This window comes from Dipodomys merriami, unplaced genomic scaffold (assembly GCF_024711535.1).
Source record: "Dipodomys merriami isolate MVZ:Mamm:240054 unplaced genomic scaffold, mDipMer1.0.p SCAF_21, whole genome shotgun sequence".
NCBI lineage: Eukaryota > Metazoa > Chordata > Mammalia > Rodentia > Heteromyidae > Dipodomys > Dipodomys merriami.
Window position 1 is genome coordinate 5,010,374 of NW_027203493.1, and position 20,505 is coordinate 5,030,878.

The 20,505-nt window shown below is 34.9% G+C and overlaps 3 protein-coding genes across 3 annotated transcripts; 2 read left to right on the forward strand and 1 right to left on the reverse strand.

Annotated features, from left to right (window-relative positions):
- The first annotated feature begins 2,239 nt into the window (after positions 1-2,239).
- Positions 2,240-3,205, forward strand: LOC138834172 (olfactory receptor 10AG1-like). Its single transcript, XM_070032929.1, has one exon. The coding sequence runs from the start codon at positions 2,300-2,302 to the stop codon at positions 3,203-3,205; it is 906 nt and encodes a 301-aa protein (XP_069889030.1). The 5' UTR covers positions 2,240-2,299.
- A 5,128-nt stretch (positions 3,206-8,333) lies between these two features.
- Positions 8,334-9,272, reverse strand: LOC138833636 (olfactory receptor 5AS1-like). Its single transcript, XM_070031919.1, has one exon. It carries the CDS (start codon positions 9,270-9,272, stop codon positions 8,334-8,336), a length of 939 nt encoding a protein of 312 aa, XP_069888020.1.
- A 9,974-nt stretch (positions 9,273-19,246) lies between these two features.
- LOC138833638 (olfactory receptor 5AS1-like) lies at positions 19,247-20,170 on the forward strand. The gene has a single exon (XM_070031920.1). The coding sequence runs from the start codon at positions 19,247-19,249 to the stop codon at positions 20,168-20,170; it is 924 nt and encodes a 307-aa protein (XP_069888021.1).
- The last annotated feature ends 335 nt before the right edge of the window (positions 20,171-20,505 follow it).

Sequence of the window (20,505 nt, forward strand, 5' to 3'; positions counted from 1 at the left end):
AATTTGTACAAATTAAGAAAAATATATTGTGAGGAAAAGTACAGATCGATTTAAATGCAATGACTAGAAATTCTGTACCTTTTTTAATGGACACTAAAACTAGACAATTAACTACTATTTCACTGTCCTTGCCTCTCCCAGTCCAGTAGTAGTAGCTATGTGTACATGATGGATTAATAAAATGGACTGGTCTACAAAAGACCCTAGTTTTTGTTTTTTGTTTTGGTCAGTCATGGGGCTTGAACTCTGGGCTTGGGCACTGTCCCTGCGCTCTTCAGCTCAAGGTGAGTGCTCTACCACTTGAGCCACAGAGCCACTCCCAAGATCCTAGTTTTGAATAATGAACCTGGACAATGGCCAAGCAGGGCCATTCTCTAGAAATTAAATTGACACACAAGAGAAAATCATCCCTAGGGGCAGTGTGATGAATTTTATTTAAGAGCAATTGAAGTTTGAAGCGAGCAAAGATATTGTGGAAACAGTGTGACTTTCTGAAGGAGGTTAAAAGTTTATAGACTAACCATTATTTAGATTCTTTTAGACCTCATCATGCAAATTTATCAAGGTAAGCTTTAACAAGTCTGTGTGAATCATGTATTTAAGGATAATTCTGAATTAATAAAAGTAAAGGCATGAAAGTTTGTGTTCTTTATCTGCAAAGGAGTGGTTAAACTATTTAATGGGTAAGTATTATAACTTTCATTACTAGATATATGTCAAATGCTAGTCAGGATATTAACAATAAAATATTTAATATAAACTAAAGGACAAATATGAATGGAACATGAATACTTTTAATATAAAAGTCAATATATACATTAAATATTAACATGCATAAATGCATAATAACAAACACATGATCTGATTAGTTTAGTAATTCTATATGTATAGTAGCTAGGAAAAAAAGAAAACACCTATTTCTTTTAAATATTGAAGAGAGCTAGCATTAAGGAAATATGCTGGGAACGATGAAGCTGTGTGGAGTGATTTGTATTGGATGATACACTTCAGAAGCAGTAAAGGTGTATATTGATTTAATCTGAGATTTCAATTTCAAGAATTTGGCTTCTTGTATGGCCAAAGTAAATAATAATTGAATTTACTAAAAGTTCTACTTTTAGAAATAATATTACTGAAGGACAAATGAAAAGGAGTTTTATTCGATAGTAAAGGAATGAACATATTTATAAGATGACTTTTTTATTGCTTTGTATGTCCCTCTCTCACGGATAACCCCTGCTTTCAAATACCCCTGTATTTGATGTTGGTATAATTTGTGGAGGAGAAGGGAAAAAGAAAATTGTTTAAACAGGGATACAGTTGGACCCATTGCAACAATGAGATGTATAAGTAGCTATGTTGAAAAACTAACTTTACAACTTTGGCTGGGGGGTGTAGTTGGGGTAGGTGGGAGATGGGAAGGGATGGAAAAGGGAAACAAAGGAGACAACAATGCTTGATAAGAAATGTACTCATTACCTTGCCCATGTAATTGTAACCCCTCTGTACAGTATTTTCACAATAAAAATAATAATAAAAATTATTAGGTGCTAAGGTAATTATTAAAAAATTTTAAGCCACACATGGAAAAGAAAATAAGTATAGTAATAATAATATGAGGAATCAGTCATATTTATTTTCTCAGCACTTGGTTAATACTTATTATATACTGTACAAGAGGTATTAATTAAAAATTAATGTATTTCATATTTATTGTTAAAGAATGGAAAGATATACAAAAAATAAACCAAAGGTATATAATAAATAAATAACAATGAATACATTTTCTCAGTGACAGACTTTTGAGAAGGAAAATTGGTTGTCCACTGTGGTAAAATAGAAAGGACCTAAACTCATTTAGAAAAAATAAGGAAAGAAATGCAAAAAGAGTCACACAATTATAGATACAGAGAAAAATACTCAGAAGAGTCTAAAGAAAATTTCAATAAGAACAAAATGATGAGATATTATTTCTCCACTATCTGCTTGCAAAAATAACTTTACTTTTCAATAACCTGGTCATATTATACTATGTCTAATAAAATGAGTCTTATTTCTTGAATGGAACTTACTTTAATGGCAAAACCAGTCCATCCTGAAGCTTGACTTCTCATCTTATACAATCAGAGCCAGAAAATGGGAGAAACCATTTATGAGATTGCTTTCACATGTTCATGCATTCACATGAGATAATGGGACACCAGTGTAATACCAACCTGGTTTAATTAATCATCTTGAATTTACCACCTCTGCAGATGGAGAGAAAATTAGAACAGAAAACTCAAATACCTCTACCGTGATGGAATTTGTTCTCATGGGGTTTTCTGATAATCCTCATCTCCAGTGGATTCTTTTTGGGATATTTTTACTCATGTACGTGACTATTCTGATGTGCAACAGCATCATCATACTGCTAACAAACCTTGACCCTAATCTTCAGACGCCCATGTATTTTTTCCTTAGCCACTTTTCCTTTCTGGAGATCTGTTATGTGACAGTCACCATCCCCAGAATGCTCATGGACCTTTGTACCCGGAAAGGAAATATTTCTCTGTTTGCCTGTGCTGCCCAGATGTGTTTAATCCTTACTCTTGGGGGCACAGAGTGCCTCCTACTGACAGTCATGGCCTATGACCGCTATGTGGCCATCTGTCACCCCCTGAACTATGCTCTGATCATGAACCAAAAAGTCTGTGTGCAGCTGGTGGCTGCCTCCTGGATCAGTGTGATTCCAGTTGTGATTGGAGAAACCTATCAGATTTTCTCTTTACCTTTTTGTGGGTCTAACAGGATTAACCATTTTATCTGTGATATCCCTCCAGTGCTCAAGCTTGCTTGTGGTGACACATTTGTAAATGAGGTAGAAGCCAATGTGGTGGCAGTGGTTATTGTCACCGTGCCCTTTCTGTTGATCATTGTCTCCTATGGCAAAATCATCTCCAATATTCTGAAACTGTCATCAGCCAGAGGAAGGTCAAAAGCCTTCTCCACCTGTTCATCTCACTTGATAGTTGTGGTCTTATTCTATGGGACAGCCAGTATCACTTACTTACAACCCCAAACCAACCAGTCTGAAGGACTGGGGAAACTGTTGTCTCTTTTCTATACTGTCTTTATCCCGACTTTGAATCCAATCATATACTCTATGAGGAACAAAGACATCCTGATGGCACTAAAAAAATTAAAAACCAAGGGATTGAAATGAGAATTTGAAAACTGAGAAATGTTATTTTACAGTTATGTCAATTAGTTAAGAGAACATTTTGCCCTTATATTCTTTAAAAATAATAATTCATTATAGATTTACCATCAACATTGTACCCAGGATTTTTCTTTTAAGGATTTCAGTGTTACCAAAGTAGCAATCAGATCAATTGTGAAGATATAGTTTGACACCAAATTTTCCTTTCATTTGTAATTTTGGTGAGACGTGGTCTGAATAGCACAAGAAAAGTTTAATGGGGCTTATGTTTGTTTGTACTACCAGACAGTGTTTGTAACCAATGGAGAAGGTATAGATTCCCAATCAATATCCTTTCCCTCCTTCTGTCTTTATTAGCTTATTGTAGTAATCCTTCTCTTAGTGTGTTAGGGAAACATAATTTTTTCTTTGGGAATGACTTTATTTATAGTAATCGAAATAATTTACATGTAGCAATAAGTATTATTTATGACAACCAAATAATAGTATTCTTTTAAAAATGAATATTGAGTATACATGTACTGCTTCTATTTTGTCTCTATTCTCCAAAAAATAAAAAAATTACATCTCCAATGTTCTCAGCCCCCTAATGACCTCAGATAGCAGTCTTCCTACACCCGCCCTCTGTATGGCTATGATACATGTGTGTAACACCATGCTTACCATGTTTTTGATAAAAGGTCTCACTAACTTTTTGCCTGAGCTGGGCTTGAATAATATCCTTCTGTCTCTACCTCCCCAGTAGCTGAAATTACAGACATATGCCACCCATCCCCCACCCCCCCACACATTTTTTTTCTTGGTGTTACTGGGATTTGAAGTCAGAGATTCACACTTGTTTTATTTGCTTTCTTGGTTGGTATTCTGCTACTTGAGTTGAAACTCCAGACCAGATTTATGATGATGCTTTGGAGAATGACTCTCCTGGAGTTTTCTGCCTGAGTTTGTGTTGATCCACATTCCTTAGGCTTTCAGCCTTCTGAGAAGTTGGAATTGTCAGTGTGAGCCATTGAAACCTGGCTGTTCTTACCCATATTTTAAACTATAATTCTTTTTATTGAATGTCCAGTCTTTTGCATATATTATTTATTGAATGTATCATCTGTTGCAGACACAAATCTGTTAACCTGTTCAAGCACTATAAAGGTGGATTTATGTTTCATAATACTTTACTAGAAAAGTACAACTAAAGACCCGAAGAAGTAACTTTGTAAATTAAAATGCATTAGTAAAATAAATTATTTTATTAGAAATATCATGACAAAAATTTAAAAGGTTTTGGTATTTATTCATCCATGTATGATATTAAGAGTTTCTAATGTTTATTTAGTAATAAAGAATATGACAATATCATACAATATAAAATAATACATGTTCAAATTTGAAGTCATGAAAATGTGGTACATTTTCCATGTAGCTTCAAGACCAACAGAGATACTTCATTGACTTGAAAATTATTCTTTGGAACTTCTCTTAACACTTAAATTTATTTTTCCATTTTTGAATATGTAATTATGTCATCTAACATGTAATTTTGTGTTTAACTTATTCCACATCTATGAATCCGTAATACCTCATCATTCAATAATACCTAGTTCAAAATTTACAACTGTCAGAATGCCAGTTGATTCGTTCTGTGAACAAGATTTGTATGACATTCCAAAGGAAAAAATGTAAATAGAAATAAAAGTAAATGAAAAGAAATTTGTAAGAATGAGCAAAATTGTTTTGAAACATCAGAACAATAAAATGTTCACTGACTTCAACACAATCAGGTCATTGAAAAAAGTAATCTGATAAACACACAACAGGGAATGAAGAAATCTCAAACTTTAAAGTATCTCTGTCCTAAAGATATATTTTAGGATTTATTTCTGTTTGGAAAATGTTTAAAATAAGCTCAAGCATAAGTATTTCAAATATTTCAAGGAATATTAAAAACTTTGATTTTCTGAACTGGTCTAGGCATTGGAAAATTTGCTATGACTCTAGTGGTTAGTCCAGTTTCTAGTCTTATACCCAGAGGAGTGACAGGACAGGAAAATGTGTATTTATATGCATTGTACCTTCTTAAGAGAATGATCTCTTAAAATATTTCCATTAGTCTGTCAAAATCAGAGAAGTCACAAATATCTTAGCTGATTGTCCACTGTGGGGAAGAAGTTACTGGTGGAAGCTATGAAGAATAAGGATTAGAATTTAGGAGAAGGATTAGGGTGCAAAGGAAGATCATTTACTAATAATCCACAAAACATATGAAATTATCTTTCAGTTGTTTTTACTCAGTGGTGACATGAGAAGATGCCTACATTCCTGAGGGATTTGCCTTTAACAGGGCAACCCCACCCCTTACATTTTCACTTTGGATGGGGATGGTATGTGTATGCAGCTTCACTGAATGACAAATAACATGTATGTAGTTACCACAAGGTAGACATGTGGTAGATGCTCAGTAATGGGTCCATAAATGTTGGAACTCCAGGAGCTGAATGCTTGCTCCAGACAAACACAAAAACTTCTGTTAGAGAAATGTATAGATGGAATAACAAGTCACTGTTTTCCTGAAGTGACTCCAGGATTAAAAGTTTAAAAAAAAACTATCTTGTATGCTTAAAGAGAACAATTCAAGTTATGATACCAATTCTACTCAAACTGTTCAGAATATTTTATAGTAAGAAGAGTGCTTCCAAATTTATTCTGTAAGGCCAACACTGTCCTGATCCCTAAACTAGAACAAGATAATACCAAAAAGAAAGAAAAAAAGGGACTACAGGCCAATCTCACTCAGATAAACAAAGTCTTTACCAGCACATTGAAAAGTCCTGATCAAGTGAGATGCTGTCCAAGGACACAAGGATGGCTCAGCATACGTGAATCAGAAGTCACAATCTATCATATTAGCACAACACAGGTCCTAACTGTATTATCATTTGAATAAATGCAGAAAAGCATTTAACCAAGATCAATATCCCCTCATTTATAAAAACTCTCAGTTCAAGCTTAAGGATAAAAGACAGGTGTCACTGCACCTTTGATGAGGCTTCTGAGGTACAGATTGAGAGCAGCCACAGCTGAGAAAGGCTTTGGTCATTCTATGTCAAGAGTGTGGACAGCTATGGGGTTTCTGTGCCTGGCAGAACTGGTGTGAGAATAAACCAAGGGCTTTAAACACACTTTTTGGTATATATATATATATATATATATATATATATATATATATATATATATATATATATATATATATATATACCAGAACTGGGGCTTGATCTCGGGGCTCAAGCACTGTCTCTGAGCACTGAGCATTCATTTTTCTTTTTCTTTCTTCTATTTTTTCTTACTCAAGGCTCTGCCACTTGAGCCACAATTCCACTTCTGGCATGTTTTGTTGTTTACTGGAGATAAGAGCCATGCAGAACCACAAACAATACAATAAAAATCCTCTTGCTTCCCTCTCTTGGAGTTCACTGGTGGCTCATGTCTTTAATCCTAGTATTCAGAAGGCTGATATAAGAACATTGCTATTCGAAGCCAGCCTGGGCAGAAAAGTCAATGCGACACTTTTTTTTTTCTTTTCCTTTTTTTCTTTGGTTTATTCCCTTCTGTGGCTGTTTTTGATTTCTGCTCCTTTTGTCATGTGTATGTTTACCTTATTTGGGGTAGGGGAGGGGAAGCACAGAAAGACTGAACCAATACAGCAGTGAAACTCACTAGATACTATGTTGGAAATGAACTATACAACTCGGAGGGAAAAACTGGTAGAAAATGGAGAAAGTGACACTGTTAAAAAGGAAATGTATTCATTGCCTGAAATATGTAACTGTAACTCCTCTGTACATTAGCTTTTATAATGAATCTGTTTCTAAAAAAGAGTCACGCAGACTTTTCTGCTCAGGCTGGCTTCAAATTGCAACCCTCTGATCTCAGGCTTCTGAGTAACTAGGAATACAGACTTGAGCCTTCAGTGCCTTCTATGGGCACACTTTGGAGCACACCATGACAGTAAGGAACCAAAAGAAAAGCAGAGACTATAACATCGCAACACATTAATTAGAGGAACTTAAAGGCATGGTGCAAGTTTAGTTGAAGATATTACGTTTCACTTTTAGATGACAATTTCATGTGCTATGACATCTCATATTATCAATATGCTTTCTCACAATTCATTTTCCTAAAGACTACTCCCTGGAATCTTCTAAGGTTATATCCACAAGAATTTAACATATAGATATGAACTATAAATGTAACATTTGTCCTACTACTCTGAGATCATAGTTGTCTTCTGCGGTCACTATTTCTAAATTTTTTTGCAGTTTACTGTGCTCAGTATCCTAAATATCCCACTAGTGCTAGCAATTGGTGGACTTATGAAAGAGAAAATATATATAAGACATGAACCTAGAATTATGCAAATGCCTGGAACAAAATAAGGGAAGTAAATGTCATTTACAATAGCAATAGAACAAAAATTCAGGAATAAATTTAACTTTATTGTTCAAATTAATAGCCATAAAATATGGGTAAAAGAAGTTAAAAATAAATTGTAATATGCTTATTTACTAGAAGAATAAATATGGATGTATATGCATGCTACTCAAAGTGACCTACATATCACATTAAAAAGTTATTGGCAAATTTGTAATAAATTACAAGTGAAGTTTGCATGATCTGTTTTCTGAGGGTGAGGATGACCATTTGAGATTGGAAAGAAAAACATGGCCTTCCAATTTCCTTGGCAGTATAGAAGTTTGAATTTATGGCCTCAAAATTGCTAGAAGGCCATGTTACCACTTGATTAACACCCATCCAACCCTATGACCAAATTCTTCTTCTGTCTTTTCTGTTTGTTTTGTTTTATTGTTTGTTTTAGCTTTGGTACTGGGATTGAACTGAGGGCTTGGGTGCTTTTCCTCAGATTATGTTTTTATTTTTGGCCAAAGCTAGCATTTACCAGTGAGCCGCATCTCTTTTTCTGACTTTTTGTGTCTATGTGGATATAGTTAACTAGAGATAAGAGTCTCAAAGACTTTCCTAACTTGTATGGCTTCAAACTAAGGTCTTCAGATCTCAGACTGATGAGTAGCTAGCATTTCAGGTGTGGGCCACCAGCTCCAGCTAAACCTTCAATTCTTGGTCATTTGAAAATCCATTTTCGTTCATAGAGCTTTTTAAGGGCATTCTTCACATCCTTGTTTCTGAAGCTATAGATCATTGGGTTAAACATAGGAAAGACAACTGTATAAAACATGGCCACCACCTTATCAGTGTCTGGGGCATAGCTGGTGGTGGGGCGTAAGTAGGTGAACAACAGTGTTCCATAGAATAAAGTGACGGCTGTGAGGTGGGATGCACAGGTGGAGAAGGTTTTGCTCCGGCCTCCTGAAGACTTGATGCTCAAAACGGTTAAAAGGATGCGGAAATAAGAGACGAATATGACTAGAAAAGTGCTGATCTGGATTGTGCCACACAACGCAAAGAGCAAAAGCTCATTGATGTGGGTATCTGCACAGGCCAGAGCCAGGAGGGGAGGGATGTCACAGAAAAAATGATTGACCACGTTGGAACCACAAAAGGGAAGCCGAAACGTGAGGGAGACGTGCACCAGCGACGTGACACTTCCACAGAAATAGGCCAGCACAATGAGACCGAGGCAGACGCGCCTGGACACCAGCGTGGAGTACAGCAGGGGGCTGCAGATGGCCGCATAGCGGTCATAGGCCATTGCTGCCAAGAGGAGGCACTCGGCGTCTGCAAAGCAAGCAAAGAAAAGCATCTGGACCACACAACCACAGAAAGAGATGCTCTTTCTGGAAGCCAAGAAGTTGACCAGCATTTTGGGGGTAATTGCTGTGGAGTAACTGATGTCTAAGAAAGACAATTTGCCAAGGAAGTAATACATAGGGGTTTGTAGACTTGAAACTGTATTAACGAGAATTATTAAGCCCGTGTTTCCCACCACTGTTAATGAATAGACGATGAGAAATATGGAGAACAGTGTGATTCTGAGAGGGAGAGAATCCGTGAATCCAACAAAGATGAACTCGGTAGGCACAGAATAATTTTTCTCTGACATCTTTGGAGTTTTCTTCTTTTTCTCATTGGAGGTAAATGGAATCAGACAATCTGAATTGACCTGGGTGACGAGTGGACCACAATCTTTATTCTGCCTTTTAAAGAAGCAAATACAAGGTTAAAAACATCACAGATCTGGCATTCCATGTGATATGATTTTGTTTGGCTTTTTCACTTAATGAAAGCAAAATTATCACTTTTTTCAGAAAATGTATTACTTAGCATATATGATTTCATGAGAGTTATGCATTTTATATGATGGGTTAATAATTGGCTTAGGAAATGAGATTTGATATTAGGAGAAATATGACAATGGTCTATAGAGGTGACATTGTATTTTTGCAATCCTAAACTAATGTTTCTCCTTCTAAAGGATAATTGAGAAAACAGTTGGAAGATATGCCCACAGTTAAGCTACATTCTCTTTATCCACAACACTATATTTGAGCCAATTCAGCTGTGATACTTACTGGATGCTATGTTGGAAATAAATTACACAAATTGGGGGCAAGTGCATTTGGGAAGGGAAAAACTGGAAGATAATGAGGGAGGAGGTGACATTGTTCAAAAATGTACACATTACCTGATTTATTTAACTATAACCCCTCTGTACATCACCATTACATTAAAAATAATTTGTATTTATGGAGGGAGAAAATTAATGTAGTACACAATAATATTCTAAGAGATGACAGGATTTAAAGAAGCAGCTAGTAAAATGAGGGACAGAGATTGATTTATCCTTCTTTAATTTTTTTCAAGCCCCACATCAAAAAAAAAAAACAAAAATATATTTTTTATTTTTGTTAATTGAGCCACTAATGAGAATTCTTCCTCTTCTATATTTTTTTCTCTTGAAGGTACACATTTAGCAGGGCTATGATTATAAAGAGATGGATCAACACTCAGTATATTACAGTACCATTTCTTTTTATAGTTATGTATTCGGTAAATTTGAGTGTGTTTTTGTGCATGTGTGTACGTGTGTCTGAGTGTGTTTGTGTGTGTGAGTCCTGGGGTTGTGCTCAGGGTGCTGTTTCTTACCTTTATCCACTAAGGTTAGTACTAGGACACTTGAGGCATACCTTCAAACTTGCTTGGGCTGGCTTGAAACTATGATCCTCATATCTCAGCCTCTTAGTACCTACAATTACAGACATGAGCCACTAACTCCCAGGAGTCCAGCACATTTTATAAAGAGAATTCTTACACAATTGAGCATCTTGTATGGAAAGAATGACTTTGCCCTGTAGAAAGTCAAATGGACATAAAATTCTTTTTCAAATGAGATAAAGATGGTTTACTTATTCTTTTCTTAGTATTGTGAAGAATTTGTGGCTTTAATTATATATATGTGTGTGTGTGTGTGTGTGTGTGTGTGTGTGTGTGTGTATTGTTATTGTTATTGTAAAGGTGATGTACAGAGGGCTAACAGTTATATAAGTCAGGTAATAAGTATGTTTCTTTTTGGACAATGTAACCCCTTCATTGTTCTCTGTTTTTCCCTCACATCCCCACTCAAAAATTTTATAGCTCATTTTCAACATAGTGTCTATTGAGTATTACTTTTCATTGGTTCACCCTTTTTCCCATCATTTCTTTGCTCCACTTACCCTCCCAAAGACAGAACAAACAATACAAAAGGAAAAGAAAACTAAAACAGAAACAAAGAAATATAAACCTTTTGTTTAAAGCACTTGGAGTTCATTTTGGTAAATATTATTTTAAATGTTCATATTCACATAATTATTGAGCCTTTGTGATCCTGTCATAAGAATATCCTCCTCTGGTCTCACTGTGTGTGAATGCATAGAGATGCATATAAGTTATCATTTCCCAGTGAAAGTTGTTTCACCAACATCCACTGTGTTGACTTGTAGATTTTAGGCACATTTTAATTATCACAAATGAGAGAAACCATGCAACCTATGTTTCTTTGGGTCTGACATGCTTCACTCAATGTATTTATCAAGTATTTCCATTTCTTTATCAATGGCACAATATCTCTGATGGATGAGTAGAATTCCAGTGTGTTATATACCACATTTTCATAACCATTGGTCCAATGAAAGGCATCTGGTTTGATTCCATATCTTGATTATAGTAAATGCTGCAATGAACATGGTTGTGCTGGTGAACAAAAAGGGCTAGTAAAATTGGCTATCCACATGCAGAAAACTGATGCTAGATCTTTATATATATATATATAAAACCTTGAACCAGAATCAATTCAATGTATATCTAAGTCCTCAATTTAAGGTAAGATACTATGACAATATCACAGGGAGGGGAAAGGGAAACACTATAATGCCTAGGCATGGTCAAAACTTCCTAAGATCCAGAAACACAGCAAATCAAATAAAGAATATGTGGACAAAAGGGATTGCATCAAACTAAAGAGTTTCAACATGGCAACTAGAAGTAGTAAAAATGTAGTATTAAAGCATTCAGAAATATACATAAAATATACACAATATACACAATACAGGTGATCCTCTCTCACTAACTCCAAGAGATTATATTCAATGAGATATCATAATCAGTACAATCCTGAGAACTCTGACTTGTCTGCTTTAGACATGTTATGCTTTGGTTAAACAAAAAACATAACTTAATAGAACTGGAAAAAATGTATTAAATATCTAAAACCATGGGTTTTATTTCTGATTCATATGAAAATGCTTTGTGTTTATATCAGTATTTCTTTGTTAATAAAACCATGCTTAATCTATTAAGTCATACCTTTGTCATATATGATGTAGAGTTGTCGTGTAACGTAACAGATTCAGTATGCACAGAAGCTCTATAATGGCTAAGAATTTATTTATTATTCTTTAATGACTATTCCTAGAAATTGTTAATATGAGGAATGCTTATAAAACATATTGTAATCCTCCATAGAAACAACAAATAAGTGAACAGATCATTGCAAAAGAATTCTTCAGTCTCAATGGGAAAAGGAGGTAAGAGGCTCACTGGCCCAAAAAAAGAGCAAAAGATATTATCTGAAAATAACCAAAGCAAAATATGTGGAATTTATACTAAATGGTAGATTTAAAACCCCTGTTAAAACACCAAAGAAGAAATGATCATCCATCATGTAATACTCAGTTTTAATATTCCTGGTTTACAATATCAAAGCCAATTCTTTCTCCTAACAGTACACATACAAACTATAAAATTTCTTAGTTGATTTCTGTATTTGATTGTTGAAAATGAGACTACCAGTCTCAAAGTAATTTCATTTCAGAATTCAGCTCACACTGAAATCTAGGGTCCCTGAAATTCCTTCAAATGAACTGTGGCTCATCTGTTCTCAGGGAAATCTTACTTAAAAATTAACTGCTTCTAAGTGATTTTTTATTTCCCATTCTCATGGAGGGACAAACTTTGCTTACACAAGTTTTAGAATTAACACTTGTAATTCATACTCTTTTATAAATGCCATTTCTTGTTCTATGATGTTTAAACACATAGAAAAAACAATGGGTCTAATCAACATGCTTTGTATATTGTATGCAAATTACCTTAGTTAATCCAAGGAATATATGAAACTAACATGGTAATATGCATATAATGATTGGAAGTGTTTTTTTGAGGCTCACAAAATTTGGATTTAGATAAACTTGTGCTTAACACTAGACTTGATTCCTAACCTTCTAGAAGTCATTGAACTATGGCTACATTTCTTTGTTTAATTAACACAGAATGTATCATAGTTCAAAAGCAGGATGTTATAAGATATTATAACATCTTTCAAGGAGCTTATTATATTGGAGATGCATAGAAGTGCATGTTACTCATTATACACTGTTCACTATTAAAGTCAATGCAATGATTAGATAACTCAATATCTGACTTTGAAATGATAGAATCACAAACAAACAATCAATCACAAATGAACAAAAATGTACTGTCAGTGATCATGTGTTATAGGATCATAGAATTTATGACTTAGCTTTCTGATACAGTAGGTCTGATTACTTTCCCAAAAGTTTTAAATAGAGAAAATAAAGTTCTTGCTCATAGAAATAAGTTGAAATATATATTGGTCAATGATTTTTTTTGTAAATGTCATAAACAAGTTAAAGTTAATTACAACATCCTTTTCAGTCCATGCCTTATTTTCCATCCCACGGACATACACAAACTGGGAAAAAGCCAGGGGCTTCATCTAAGCCAGAATGCATCTAAAAATTTATCCATCATTCACGAATATATATTTTTGTTGGTTCCTCAAGGAATAATTCACTTACCTTAAGACCATCTACAACTTTGATTTATAGACCTTACTTTGCACAATAGAGTACAAATGTTTCTTTTCAGGCTTTAGAAATGAGTTTTATGAGGAAGCAGTATTTATCTTCCAGCATGTGACAAGTGGGACAATATCCCAAGACAATGCCCAGCCCCAGTAGAACATTGTGTGGCAATTACTCTCCTTCCAGTGGGGTGGGTTAGCTGATTTCTTACAAATGACTCTTATGGAGATTACTGCTTGGGTTTGTTTTGAAACACATTCCTTAGGCTTTCAGCTTCTGAGTAGCTAGAATTCTAAATGTAAGCCACTGTCACCTGGCTGTTCTTACCCATAATTTAAACTACAATGTTTTTAATTACATTTCTGGTCTCTGGCATATATTAGTTATTGAATGTATGATCTCTTGCAGACACAATTCTGTTAACCTGCTCAAGTATTATAAAGGTGTATAAAGCTGTTCAGTCATTATAAAGTTTGATGTTTCATAATAGTTTACTAGAAAAGTAAAGACCCAAAGAAGTAACTTCTGTAAATTTAAATGAATTAGTAAATATTTTGACAAAAATTTAAAAAGTTTTGGTATTTACCAATCCATGTCTGATGTTAAAGGTTTTTTTGATGCCTTTTTAGTAATATGATAATATCATACAGTATAAAACAATACATGTTCAAATTTGAAGCAATGAAAATATGGGTACCTTTTCATGTAGTTAAAAATACCATCAGAGATACTTCATTGCCTTGAAAATTATCCTTTGAAACTTCTTTTTACATTAAAAATTTATTTTTCCATTTTAATTATGTAATCAGCATGTCATCTAACAAGTAATTTTATACATAACATTTTATATGCAACTTATCCCATGTCTATGAAACTGTAATGCCTCATCATTGAATTATACACAGTTAAAATTTTATAATTGTTAGAATGTCAGAAAAATTGTAAACATGTGTAAAGTTGTTTGGAAACCAAATTCAAACAGTAAAATGTTTATTGACTTTAGCCCAATCAGCTCATTGAATAAAAAGTAATTTGATAAACACACAACAGAAAATGAAGTCTCAAACTTCAAGCTACCTCTGTCCTAAAGATATATTTTAATTTTTTTCCTGTTTGGAAAATATTTACAATAGGATCAAGTTTAAGTCTTTAAAATGTTTAAAGAAATATTAAAAGTTCGTTTTCAACATAGTATCTTATACATGTCATTGTTATAATGGGTCAGCCTGTATCCCTGTAAGCATTTTGTTTTTTTCCCTTCCCCTCCCTAAATTAGAAAAGTATATATACAAGATGCAGGGCACTGGAATCAAATACAGTGAAAACAGGGGGTATATAGTGGGGATGGGGGTGGGAACATAACAAAGAAACAAAATAAAATCACATAGTACATTATAAATATGTCAGGGGGGGAGGGGGAGACCAGACAGGAAGTGGAGGAGTTGAGGTGGGGGGAGGTAAGGGATGGTAGGTGAAAAACAAAGGAGGGGGTAACAACGTTTGATAGGAAATGTACTCATTACCTTGTTCATGTAACTGTAACCCCTCTGTATCCTTACAGTAAAAATATATATTAAATAAAAAAGAAACACTAAAAAACTCTGATTTACTATTGTGGCAATTTTGCCAACTGGTCTACCACTCTAGTGGTCAGTGCTTGGTTTGAGTTTTATGATCAGAGGAATGACAAGGCAGCAATGCTGTGCTTATATTCATTATACTTTATTTTGAAAATAATCCCTTAAAATATTTCATTTAAAATATTAGTCTGCCAAAGTCAAAGAAGTCAAAAATACTTTAGCTGGTTGTCAGCAATGGGGCAGTAGTTACTGGTAGAAGCCAGAAAGAATAAAGACTAAGGACTGGAAATTAGGAGAAGGATTAGGGTTCGAAGGAAGATCACTTACTAATCATCCACAAAACATATGACCTTTTCTTTCCGTTCTTCTTACTCAGTGGTGACATGAGAAGATGCTCAGAAATGTGTCAGTAAGTGTTGGAACTCCAGAATCTGAATGCTTACTCCAGACAAAAACAAAAACTTCTGTTGGAGAAATGTATAGATGGAATAACAAAGTCATTGTTTTCCTGAAGTGACTCCAGGATTAAAAGTTTTTTAAAAAACCATCTTGTATGTTTAAAGAGAAAAATTTAAGTTATGATACCAATTCTACTTACACTGTTCAGAATATTTTATATAAGAAGAGTGCTTCCTAATTATTCTGTAAGGCCAACACTACCTTGATCCCTAAACTAGAACAAGATAATACCAAAAAAAAAAAGACAAAAAGGGACTACAGGCTAATCTCACTCAGATGAACAGTCTTTAGCCACTCTTACCAGCACATTGAAAAGTCCATTCACCCTGATCAAGTGAGATGCCGTCCAAGGACACAAGGATGGCTCAGTACAGGAACATCAGAATCCTAAGTGGTCCCTTAATACCAGAAACTATGTGGACTTATGGAACAGAAAAGTGTATATTGTCAGATAGCAGGTATATCAAGGAAGTCAATTCCTTGCTGTATTGAGCATTCTTCTATCCATCCAACTTAAACATATTAAGTACATAGTATAATGTGCACAATATTGAAAAGGTGACTTGCATTTTTAAGTATTAAGAAACAAGGTTGTAATGGTCAGAGATAGATAAGAATTATGAAATAAATATCATTTTCTGAACATTGTTCCATATACTTGCTTGCATTACCCCACGATCCACAAGAATTTCATGAAGTAGGTAACCATTATTCACCATTCAACAATTAACAGGAGTTAGATGACATTGATTAAGGCCCAGTCTTATGATATGTAACATTAACATTCAAATTCTAGTTGCTTGAACCATTCTCCCTGAGTTCTACAGCAATTGTTTTCAGGATATATTCCTGTCCAGTCACTCACTTGATAAAGAAACATAAATGAGATTGCCATGGTGTCTTCTCATTAATACTGATCGGAAGTATGTTTTAGTGATTGTATACTTAAAAGACCATTCAGTTATTTTCCATTTAATGGAAATTGATGAATACTATAATATTCAAGAATATGGATTTACTTCACTCCTCTATGAAATGATATATTTTGTTATGATTTTTATTGTTCAACAAAATATCTACCAATGATGATAATATATGTTAGATTATTATTATCCTTCCTATAATTAAGTGTATTATCATCCTTCAACTTTCTCATTTGAAAGAAATCAGTTAATCCACTCCATTGAAAGGAGATAATTGCCCACACAGTGTTCTACTGGGGCTGGGCATTGTCTTGGGATATTGTCCCACTTGCCATAAACTGGAAGATAAATAGCCCTCCCTCCTAAAATTCATTGCTAAAGCTTGAAGAGAAATGTTTGTAATCTATTATACGAAGTAAGTCCTGTAAATCAGAGTTGTAGATGGTCTTCAGGTAAGTGAGTAATTCCTTGAAGAATCAACAAAAATATCTATTCATGAATGTCACAAGCTGATGTATTGACTTTAGAAACTCTGGCTTTGCTGATTCCCTGAAAATTTCTCAGTTTGTTTATGTATGTAGATATGGGAAACAAGATATAGGCTGAAAAGTTTATAGCAATAAAATTAACTTATTTATGACCATTACAAAATAAATCATTGACCAATGTATTTTTCAACTTATTCCTATGATTACAATTTTTGAGACAATAATCAGATCTACTGTATCACAAAGCTAAGCCACAAATTCTATGAGCATGTAACACATGATCACTGACAATACATTTTTGTTCATTTGTGATTGATCTTCCAAACATTAACTTGGAAAATATAGCATTTCAAAGTCAGATATTGAGTTCTCTAAGCATTGCATTTATATTAATAGTAAAAAGTGTATAAGGAATAATATGCATTTCTATGCATCTCAAATATAATAATCTCCTTGAAATATTTTATAATACCTTAAAACAGCCTGCTTTTGACCTATGATACATTCTGTGTTAATTAAACAAAGAAATGTAGCCATAGAAATGTTCAGTGACTTCTAGAAGGTTAGGTATCAAGTCTAGAATTAAATACAAGTTTATCTAAATCCAAATTCTGTGAGCTTTAAAAATACTTCCACCATTATATGCATATTACCATGTTAATTGCAAACATTCCTTAGATTAACTGAGGTGTTTGCATACAAAATACATAGTGTGCTGATTATACCCAGTTTTTCTATGTGCTTAAACATCATAGGACAAGAAAGGGCATTTATAAAAGAGAATGAATTACAAGTGTTAATTCTAAAACTTGTGTAGGCAAGTATGTCCTTTCATGAGAATGGAAAATTAAAAAAATCATTTAGAAGTAGTTACTTTTTAAGTATTATTTCCCTGAGAACAGATGAGCCACAGTTCAATTGAGTCAAGTCACCGCTTCTTTGTAGTATACTAGTTCTTTAAGAATTCCCTTTAGGAAATGTGTTGTGGTTCTGGTGTATTGGTGGTACATGCCTATAATCCTAGCTACTCAGGAAGCTGATATCTAAGAATCACAGTTCTAAGTCAGCTTAGGCAAGAAATGCCACGTGACTCTTGGCTCTTATCTATAATTAACTACTTAAGAAAAATATATAAAAAGCAAGAAGTGAAGCTATGGCTTGAGTTTTACCAGTGCTAGCCTTAGCCTTAAGTTGATAAAGCTGAGCAACAGCACACACACACACACACACACACACACACACACACACACATGCTTTTTTTTTAATTTAATTTAATTTTATTTGTGAACATACTGTACAGAGGAGTTACAATTACGTGGGCAGGATAATGCGTACATTTCTTACCAAGCATTGCAGCCTCCTCCTTTGTTTACCCTTCACATCCCTTCCCAGCCTCCCCCCTCCCCCCAATCCCAATCCTTCTCCTTCCCCCCCGCCCCCCCCACACACATTCTCTCTCTCACTTGTTCACTCTTTCGCTCTCTTTCCCTCACATACACACACACATTTACCAACTACATAACCAAAAAGTGAAAGGTATTGCGCGATATTGAATCTATATCCATTTCTTTTTATTTTTAACCTTGTTAAATGTGTGCTTTCAGGAGACAAAAACAATATAAAAAAAGAATATTAGTTCTGATTAGGCCTATAAAAATGTTTATATATATATATATATATATATATATATATGTACAAGGAATCAATCTCTGCCTACAACTTTTGTAATGGCTGATTTTTTTTCATAAATCCAGTCATCTCTTACATAACTACTTTGATCTTAACTACTGTATTAAGTTGTCCCCTCCATGAACACAAATATTCTTCAGTGGCTACAGAATATGTAGTTTAATTATATGTATATTTTCTAGACTTTTCCTCAACTATCCCTTAGAAGGAGAAACATGACTTTAAGTTTGCACAGCAGAATTTCACCTCTGCAGATCATTGCCAATTTTCCTTGTGCTGTCGGATCTCATCCCCTGAGCCAAATGTTTCACCTAGCATATAATATTCATGGCCATCATTAAATAATATATGTTAAGTAATATTTTCCCAAAAATGATAATTTTAATTGTTTTCCTTAAATACAAAAACTGAACAAAATTACATCACACAAAGTGTCACATCTCTGACATTTTTAACCTTGTATTTGCTTCCTTAAAAGGCGGAATAAAGATCTCGGTGTATTCATTACTCGAGTCCATCTACATTGGCTGATTTCCATTTACCACCACTAAAAAAAAAAAAGAAAACTACGAAGATGTCAGAGAAAAACTATTCCACACCTACCGAGTTCATCTTTGTTGGATTCACGGATTCTCTCCCTCTCAGAATCACACTGTTCTTCATATTTCTCATCATCTATTCATTAACAGTGGTGGGAAACACGGGCTTAATAATTCTCATTAATACAGTTTCAAGTCTACAAACCCCTATGTATTACTTCCTTGGCAACTTGTCTTTCTTAGACGTCAGTTACTCCACAGCAATAACCCCCAAAATGCTGGTCAACTTCTTGGCTTCCAGAAAGAGCTGTGTGGTCCAGATGCTTTTCTTTGCTTGCTTTGCAGACACGGAGTGCCTCCTCTTGGCAGCAATGGCCTATGACCGCTATGCGGCCATCTGCAGCCCCCTGCTGTACTCCACGCTGGTGTCCAGGCGCGTCTGCCTCGGTCTCATTGTGCTGGCCTATTTCTGTGGAAGTGTCACGTCGCTGGTGCACGTCTCCCTCACGTTTCGGCTTCCCTTTTGTGGTTCCAACGTGGTCAATCATTTTTTCTGTGACATCCCTCCCCTCCTGGCTCTGGCCTGTGCAGATACGCACATCAATGAGCTTTTGCTCTTTGCGTTGTGTGGCACAATCCAGATCAGCACTTTTCTAGTCATATTCGTCTCTTATTTCCGCATCTTTTTAACCGTTTTGAGCATCAAGTCTTCAGGAGGCCGGAGCAAAACCTTCTCCACCTGTGCATCCCACCTCACAGCTGTCACTTTATTCTATGGAACACTGCTGTTCACCTACTTACGCCCCACCACCAGCTACGGCCCAGACAGTGATAAGGTGGTGGCAGTGTTTTATACAGTTGTCTTTCCTATGTTTAACCCAATGATCTATAGCTTCAGAAACAAGGATGTGAAGAATGCCCTTAAAAAGCTCTATGAACGAAAATGGATTTTCAAATGACCAAGAATTCAAGGTCTAGCTGGGGCTGGTGGGCTCATTCCTTTAATCCTAGCTACTCAAGAGGTTGAGATCTGAGGACCCTGGTTTAAAGCCATACTGGGTAGGATTGCCCATGAGATTCTTAACTCCAATTCATATCCAAAAGGAAAAAAAATCCGGAAGAAGTTGGGCTATGGTTCAAGTGTTAGAGTTGCTAGCCTTCAGAAAACAAAACAAAACAAAACAAAAAACCCAGTTCCTAGACCCCAAGTTCAAACCCACAGACCAACGCAAAAACAAACCAAAACAAGCAACCAAACAAAAAACATATAGCTTAGTCACAAGTTTAGGAGGGG

Coding starts and splice junctions, on each gene's coding strand:
- LOC138833636 (XM_070031919.1), bottom strand. CDS start 9,272: ATGTCAGAGAAAAATTATTCTGTGCCTACCGAGTTCATCTTTGTTGGA.
- LOC138834172 (XM_070032929.1), top strand. CDS start 2,300: ATGGAATTTGTTCTCATGGGGTTTTCTGATAATCCTCATCTCCAGTGG.
- LOC138833638 (XM_070031920.1), top strand. CDS start 19,247: ATGTCAGAGAAAAACTATTCCACACCTACCGAGTTCATCTTTGTTGGA.